The 8,867-nt window shown below is 38.5% G+C and overlaps 1 protein-coding gene and 1 long non-coding RNA gene across 6 annotated transcripts in view; one reads left to right on the forward strand and one right to left on the reverse strand.

Moving 5' to 3' along the window:
- Positions 1 to 20: 20 nt before the first annotated feature.
- Clcn5 (chloride voltage-gated channel 5) overlaps positions 21 to 8,867 on the reverse strand; it is a 224,782-nt gene continuing 215,935 nt past the window's right edge. For 4 of the 5 annotated variants that reach the window (XM_023706553.1, XM_023706552.1, XM_004646270.2 and 1 more), the window contains 3 exons: positions 7,248 to 7,646; positions 6,895 to 7,111; positions 21 to 4,986 (listed from right to left, as the gene is read on the reverse strand). In XM_023706553.1, coding sequence (XP_023562321.1) covers positions 4,896 to 4,986; positions 6,895 to 7,111; positions 7,248 to 7,646 — 707 coding nt within the window. In that variant the 3' untranslated portion in view covers positions 21 to 4,895. The remainder of the gene's footprint in view (positions 4,987 to 6,894; positions 7,112 to 7,247; positions 7,647 to 8,867) is intronic. The other variant, XM_004646269.2, reaches the window with a different exon arrangement.
- Positions 5,298 to 8,867, forward strand: part of LOC111814065 — an 18,050-nt gene continuing 14,480 nt past the window's right edge. The window contains exon 1 of the long non-coding RNA XR_002819145.1: positions 5,298 to 5,412. This is a non-coding gene — a long non-coding RNA (uncharacterized LOC111814065). The remainder of the gene's footprint in view (positions 5,413 to 8,867) is intronic.

Here is an 8,867-nt window from a genome sequence, read left to right on the forward strand (position 1 = left end):
ATATAAAATAAAAAGCTGAGTACTAAAAAGGCAGGACACCACTGGGGAAGGAAGGTAAAAGGGTGGCAAAGTGAAGTGGGTAAGGGCAAAGGAGAACTCTGGAAGGATCATATATTCTGAGGTACCCTCAATATGATAGTGAGGCTGACTATTCCTACCCTCATGAATGTCATTACAGGCCCTGCCTTCTTCCTCATTTTGCTAAATTGCATTTCCCTCACCAAATCTTAGACTGCTTCTGAATTCCAACAGATTGGGATTAGTAAATAACATAAAGTTTAGCAATGGATATTTCCTAGGTCTACCTTACAATGCCAAAACCCTTGATATTCTCAATACCATCTCTGGCTTTAACTCCTATAGTAGAGCAAAATGTTAATGCCCCATTCACTCAGGAGGAGCTTTCATTCTTCTCAGCAGCATCCTCTCCTTCTCTTGCAAGGTACACATTCAAGACACTAGGTTTGTGAAAGTGGAGACAAATTTGGATTCAGAGCATGGTTGAGGGAAAGGAAGATAAGGAGATTAAGGGGAGAGGCAATGATTGTATTTAATAAACCCTCACATTTTTATATCACATGCTGTAATAGTCAAACTTTAGGCAAGGTATATTCATTCAGTGAATACACACTGAAGCTGAAGACCCACTGGTAGGCTGGAATTTAGGTAGGAACTTAGGAATTTAGAGGTAGGAATTATGACTGCAAGACTGGGCCGGGTGGCCTAAGAAGTCTCATACACGAAATGCAAACTCAGCATATCACTTGCTTGCTTGCTTGGTTTGTTTCTTTTTCTCCTTCCTTTTCTTTTGTGATTTGGCAAAATCAAGCTATATAGAATACATCATGGAAAAATCACTTTTTTCCCCCTGCATCTTTTCAAAACTGCCAGAATCCAGATGTGTAGAAATGAGAATGCAGCCAGCAAATGCTGGGAGAGTGACTTCAATTTGCTCACACCAACTTTTCCCAGAGCGTTTCTCCTTGGAGTGAACAACTGGAACTGAAGGCGAACAAAATTCAAGTCCATAGTGCCGACTGAGCTTCAAATGTACACAGCTCTAGAACTCTGATCTGAACAATTCTTACCTTTTCCATTTCAGTATATAATAAAGACATTTGTGGGGAGGTTAAAAATACAAAGGTAAAGAAAGTTTATCATTTAGATACCACATTCCCTTCTGTGCAAATACCCGGGAATCAGTCCTCTCTATGAAACCAGACTGCCTTTGAACTGCACAGGGCTTTGAGCCTCTGGTTTCCTTCAAAAGCCTGGCCTTAGGGGATTATTTGACTTGCTCTTGCCCCAGGCACATGATCAAGTAGTTTCTCAAGTAGTTTCTATACATCTCAGTGCCAGGATGCATGACAAGGGGTATGGGATGCCTTTCCTTGGACCATTTTATATTGTTCATACATTTTCTTACCTGGGCCTATCTATTGCCATCACTTTCAACTCCCTCCCCAAAGGAAATCCAGGAAATCCCGGAAGTGGTTAAAAAATTCAAACACTAATGTACAGCCCACATATCTGGAGGATGTATCTTACAAAAAGGACTCCACTTTCCTACAAAGGTTTTAGATTCAGCCTTTGGTGCCAAAACAATTCAATTGTTTTGCTCTTCAATCAGCAAATGAATCATTTGCTACGCCAGCTGGCAAATTCAAAGTCAATTTCAAGTAATTCACCAGAGGATATCTATTTTACAGATATCACCTCTACTCTACAGCTGGGCTGAGCCAGGATGCTGGAGCCAGAGGAAGATAGTGCTGCAATTCATTTCTAGCCAAATTTCACAATAGAAATGATCTTTAACATAGTCATTATTTGGTATTTTAGCCCTCTGCTTCTTCCACTTTTTTCTCATTATACATTCATTGTGTCAGCTTTCTTACATTCTTTACATTGAAGATCTGAAGATCTAAAATATAGGAGTCAGACTTAACACTCTGATTCATTTTGTGGCTGGATGGTGACCAAATATTCTTCCTTGGAAAATCCAAACTCTGTCAAAGTACCTATTGGCATTCTTTTGTAAACCCTTCCCTGTGTTGTGTAATTTTCTAGTCTAGTACCAAAATAGTCTAGTCTCTATTCATTCATTTTAAAATCATAAGTTATCTAGACTTTTGCCAGTGAGGTATGCGACCAGTTGAGGCTTTGGACAGACCTCCCTGTTTTGACTTTTCTTTTGGATTAGGTATGTTTAACTGCTGAAATGACAATGGCAGGAAGCATATCTTCCTTCAGGATGAGAAGCTTGTCTTTCTTCTTCAATACAAGAAACTGTTTATGTTAAGGTGCTGAGCTAGCAGTCTTGTAGAGTGCTCCAGGACAATAAGCCATAGTTTGAAGTCAAACCATAGGATTGAACATATAGTACCCCCATACACTGCAGCTACTTCTAGTGTACAAGCTACAAGAATTCCTGAGAAGCTGAGGTTAATGAATGAGATTTATGAGGAGTGAGGTATCAAAGGGATATTGTCATTCTCTGGGGGTGGGGGGCAATCGGTGCTTAGTATCTAGAAAGTACACCTTGGCACAGTGTTATCTGATTTTTTAAATTAATTCTCTGAAGTAGCACCTTAGCACTGGCTCATCTGTCTGAAATCAAGAACAGAACCTAGAAAAAACACAAAGGCAAACAAGACACCTTTCATGTCACTGCTGGACTATGAAATTTGTCCAAATCTTCCCTTGCCATTAAATATCAGTAATAGTAACATTTCTTGTTTTGCAAACTTTAATAAGGAAAGATGATTAATAAGATGGATATAGAAGCAGAAATATGCAAATAACTTTGATCTCTATATAATATACAGGTTGGTCAGTCAGGCAGAGTCTCATCTCATAAGAAAGAATAAGTGGCATGGAAGGGACAAAAGGCATAAAGATACTGAGCTGTGACTAGAACACCACACACCCTGGAGTATTTTCTTCTTTTTCATTAAAATGCTAGAGAGATACACTTAAAAGAAGGAACTCTGGTGACTGCCTCCATTGCTAAAAGCTAAAAATTTAAAAAAAATAAACTTGGCTAACTCAGCTCTGGGAGATAAAAGAATTTCAGGTTTTGGAAAGATAAAAAGTCCTAGGTTTGGAAAGCAACAACTTTGAAATGAGGTACACTGTGTTGTTTAGGGAGTATGGGAGATTGTGCCAAATGACTGGTGATTCTGGGGCAAGTGCTAGGACAGATTTCTAAAATAAGCATGGTTGAATTCTCCTCCCTGAAAATGGAGCTTCCTTGCCATGGGCATCTGGGGCAGCAATGGGGCAGGGCAACAGCAACAAGCCACATGACAAATAAAGGCATTATGTGACACCTACAGTCCACGTGCTATTAAGATTGCTGAGCCCTGCTTTATAATTCAGCTAGCCCTAGTATTTTTTTTTGTTACTAGTAATTATTAACCAGGCCTAGTGCTCAATCTGAGGATTCAGGACTGAAGAACAGAACGAAGGAAGAAGAGGAATCGAATGGATGAGGAATAATTGCACATAAGTAAAAGTACAGACAATGAAATAGTGGTTGGAATGATGGTGGTGGCGCTTTAATTCCACCAGGTGTCTCTATTGTGTGATTTGTTTTTAACTGCAGTAAGGGTGGTAGAAAATTGAGACAGGCACCTTTTCAAGTGGATACAAGCACCTTTGGTGTCACCAGGCCTTGTCCATATCCCCAGGTCTTGGATGGCTCTGCATTCAAGTCACAGTTGCCTACTCTGTTCCAACACCTTGAACATACCTGAAAGTATTTCAATCCTAGTTCATGCTCAAGGGGACAACATTGGCCTGTTATATGTACTTGATGCTGAGAGGAACATGAATGCTGTTATTTTAGTACTGGTAGTGTTTACAAAGGAATGCATGACGATGCTGATGCAGCTCTGAATCTTCCCTGGTTTACCAGTATGCAGTCTAGACTTGGTTCCCTTTACTATTCTTAAGTATTCCAGAAGCATAAAGCACCATCATCCGTGGAGGTGGCATCTGAGTAAGAGGATGAGTTAGGACCTCACAAAAATGTGAAATTCCTAGTCGTTGGCTTTGCTTAGAACTTTACTTATCATTCATTTCAAGGAAGCTGAAAGAAATCATCCCTTGCTACTAATAAATTCATGGCAAAGTCCTTGTCTATTAGCTAACAAAAACCATCTGGACCATTTGCAGACAAGAAGAAAGCTCTATAACTTATCGTTGTGCACTTCAAAAGAGTACCAGGAACAAGCAAGCTATAAAAGTCAACCTCTCTAAAGTAATTTAGAGGAGATTAACCAAAGCAGCATGGTCTTATAATCAGAAATTAAAATTAACATATACATAAAAACATAACAAACCAATAATGCTAAATATTGTAACAGGAACAAGGATAATATTTGAACTGAATCTTCACAGTCTAAAAAATACCATCACTATTTTCCTTCTGGCTTTCTTTTCTATGGTTTGAAAAGCAAAGCCCCTTAGTTTACACTTCATCTTCCACCCATGACAGATTCCCCCAAAAGTGACTTTTTTCATAAGTTTCCTGCAGACTATGGATCGGGACGGTTGGAATTTTTCTTGCATAGTTTTCAGTGATTGCATATTGGCTAACAATTATTTTTTAAATTAAAAAAATCATTTAAAAATATAAACCATAGCAATCTTATTTATACTCTTTCATGAGATCTTCCTAATGCAATATATCAGAAGCTTAACCATATTTTCTCCTAACGAGAAGATTAATTTCCAGATTATGTAGTGCAACTGGTTAACTTGAAGGAAAGAGACAACACACTAATATGACTTCACCATCCAAATATGGGAAATGTGTTTTGGGTACCCAGTTAATAAAATATATCCATGATCTGCAATGTCCTTCCCGTTTTTTATCCAGAAGAACCCTGATTCTAGTTGAAGAGAATGGAATCCGGATCTTGGTTTGCCATCTGTGCTATGTGCTTTAACACATCCTTTTTGGTAATGATTCCAAGCAATCGCCTAAAAGACACAATATGAAAGAACAATAAATCTACAATTTAAACAACTTTCCCTGATTTGACCCTTGTGTTCCTCAGTCTTTTCTAGTGATGTCTTTAAATACTATGGCATCTGCACTTCCAGAGTGTGTGTGTGTGTGTGTGTGTGTGTGTGTGTGTTTCTACTTCTGGGTCTTGTGTTGTGCAAATTTCCTCTAATTTAAATATTCTTCTTTACATATATAAATCTTCCCTACCTAACTGCAGTCCAATTTATCTTTTTTTTTTTTTTTTTTGCTCAGGGTCTCACTACATAGCCCACATTAGTAGTGATCCTCCTGATTTCTGCCTCCCAAGTGCTGGGATTACAGGCGCGCGCCACTGCGCCCGGACTCCATCGCCAGCTCAGCGCACCCAAAGGCGGGGCCGGCGCGACAGGTGGAGCCAGGTATTGAACCCTGGCCCCTGCGCTTACCTAAGCAAGCGCTTAGTCCGCTGAGCTATACCGCCGGCCCTTGCAGTCCAATTTAAATACTCCCTCTTCCAGAATCTGCCTTAACCCTACAAGCCAGCAATCACTCTGCCCTCCTGCCAGCAACAGCATGCTATGTGCGTGCTTCCTCTGCAGCACTTGTCCTCTTAGCTAGCTTCCTGTAGCCACTTGTGTGTTACTGTTTTACCTATAATGCTATATGTTCTCTGAGGGGAGAGAAAGGTCTTACTTCTTTTCATATTTCCTTAGAGTCCAGCTGAACAGCTTCTTACATGAGTAAGGATTCAGTACATGCTGAACAAACCAGTTAGGGAAAGTCCCCTTAGTGATTTAAATCCTACAAGACATCTGTTATACTACTTCAAAGTTTTAAAGGAGGGGAAATTTTTGCATAGTTGCTAGTTAACAAATAGCACGTTCAGAAGAATTCCACCCTTCTCATGAACCTTCCCTCCTTTCCAATTAAAATAGCAGGGCTTTTTTTTTAAACTAGATAAGAACTAGCCCAGGAAGGAAAGAGACTTAAGCTTGGAAGCCAGGAGACTATTTTTTAAAGCCTAGCTCTGCTTTTTTTTTAAACTAAGAGAAGATGATTTACTTGAAGGTGGAGAAAAAGGGGAAAGATAGAGATGACAGATAGCTACTCTGGATGAGTAGGGAGCATTTGAAAGTAAAGTATTCCTGCTGTGCTATTTTTTAACGAACAATATTCATGTAAATCATTAGACCTCACTGAAACTTGCTTTTCTTGTCCTCCAATAATAAGCAAAAAATGAACTGTAAGGGTAAAATACAATAGTCTCCTCTTATCTATGGTTTTCATTATCCATGGTTAATCATGGTCCAGAAACATAGTATAGCACAATATGCTATTGAGAGAAGCAGAGAGAGAGACAGACAGACAGACAGACAGACAGACAGACAGACACATAGATACACAGATAGAGACAGACAGAGACAGAGAGAACATTCATCTAACTTTTATTATATATAGTTATAACTGTTCTATTTTATATTTATTGTTGTTAATCTCTCATTGTGCCTGATTTAGTTATCCTGGATATGTATGTACAGAAAAGACATTATGGCTTTCAGGTAGCCCATGGTTGTCTTAGAAGCTATATCCCAACAATAATGGGAGACAACTGTACTATATACATATGCCACTGATACCATTATCATTTCAGTGCTGCCTGTGCATAACACAGCAGTTTCCTTTGTAAGAAAGGAACTATAAATATAAAATACCAGTGGATATTTCTCAAACATAGTCGTCTTTTTCTATTAATTATGATAAAAAAAATACATGAATCTTCATCTTAGAACTTCAAAAAGCCTAAAAGTACTACTAATGTTCACTTAAATAGGGTTTTTCTTTCTGCTTCCACATTTTCTCATCTCCAACAGTCCAGTTTGCCTTTCCCCAAGAGTCCTCACCCATTGTGTGTAACCAGGCATTGCCGTAGTCCCAGCTTGCGAAAGATATCCACTACGATCTCCATGGGTGTAAGGTCAGTCACAGTGAAAGGGCTGAGATCAAGGATGTTCCGAAGCTTCAGGGTAGGTGGAGTGTATGGTGGCATTGGAGGAGAATGCTCAGTGAAGTAAATTATGGATGTGCTCACAACTCCATCTTGCTTCTTTCGAGCATTTTCTATTTGAACAGAAGGGAAAAAGTTGAAAATAGAAATGTTAGCTCTACCTTTCTGGCCCTTAACCAGTACTGTCTTCCCTCTCTTTCCCCCAACTTCATGCATATTTATTTCATTATTCCCTTTCTGAGTTCTTACCAATTGAAATAATGAGATCTCTTCGAAGGACAAAGCCTACAAGTCTTTGGGACTCCCGGGAAACTACAACAGGGAAGCCACTGTATGTGGTTTCACTGATTATGGTCTCTACATCTTCCACAGTCATGCTGTCCTGAGTAAGGACAGTTAACAAAGGATCATTTCTCCGGGGTTTCATCACATCCATTGCCAGGGTCTTATGTGCAAACTCTTCCTTGGCTTCAAGAAAGGGGTATCCATTGAGACGAATATGGGCATCATAAATGCCTTCCCGCCCAAGAGCATCTGCTACCCACTTGCTTGTCATAGCTGCAGCCATCAGAGGAACAATATATTCTAAGCCACCAGTCAGTTCAAACATTATGACAACAAGAGAAACAGTCATCCGAGTCACTCCACCTGTGAAGACACAGACACAGCCCACTGAAGGCAGATGAAGCAAAGGATTCATTGCAATTATGGGCCTGTGACAGGCCTCACCAGGAAAAGCTTATTTAGCAAAACTATCAGCAGAATTAGGTCCCATCTATAACTGTGCATACCCCAGAGATTGCATTAAAATAAAGTTATAATTGAGATTTAAATTTTAAAATGTCTACAGAAGTATAAGATGCCTTTCTATTCTTTTCTCTTTAATTTTATTGAGAAACAGATAGCAATGAGATAGTTTCAAAACCAATGAATAGGACAGTTTCAATAATTAATACATTACATATTGTTATCTTCTTAGTAATTCATAGTACAAGATATAGACATGATATCCTGTCCATATATTATTAGTACAAATCTTTCTTTCTTCTCATTGAATTGAGAAAGTAGCTGTGTACCTATCCTATTTTGTACATACAGATACAAAATGGTCTTTCATTTGTATACCCTTTTTTTGTTTAGTTTTGTTAGAGATGGGTATTCCATTGCCATTTAAATATTGTAGGTGCATGAATTCAGCAAAATAATCTGATATAGTCCAGTAGTCCATAATAGTAGTAGGTTTTCCATAGGACTAGCAATGTCTGAAGTTGTTGACTTGAGCCTTTCACAGCTTAGCATATTAATATGGCTTTACTTTTTATACTTCATTTTTATACTTTTCTGCTGGATGGTTAAGATCAAGATAAAGCAAGACCTATATAACAAGAAATGTAACTTTTGTATCTGATAAGGTCAGTCAAGTCCCCTCAGGATTTATCCTGTTACCCTGTACTGCAATTTGTAGATCCTTTGTCAGTGTCAGCCATGTGGATGAGTCATGGCCATTGCTTGACCAATTTGCTCTCAGTGAAAGCCTGAGAGAATGTTTTCTCTCCATGTGACTCTCCTTAGAAGATGCCTTTCTATTCTTGTTTTAATTCGTCTGTTATTTCTTTTCCCTAATTATGTTTTCCCTAATTATGAAATGCATACCTATAATTATGAAATGCATACCTATTGCAGAAAAGATGAGTCATTATTCACAAGCTCACTACCTATAAGTCAGCTGAGTGAAACTTTTGAATGACAAAAATTTTTTCTATGCAAAACATATATTTTATATAGAGAAGCTCATGCTAAATTTAATTCCCTACCATGCTTTTCCCTACTTTATGTTGGGAACATTTTACATTTTATTACAAATTTATT

This window comes from Octodon degus, unplaced genomic scaffold, assembly GCF_000260255.1.
Source record: "Octodon degus isolate 3935 unplaced genomic scaffold, OctDeg1.0 scaffold00263, whole genome shotgun sequence".
NCBI lineage: Eukaryota > Metazoa > Chordata > Mammalia > Rodentia > Octodontidae > Octodon > Octodon degus.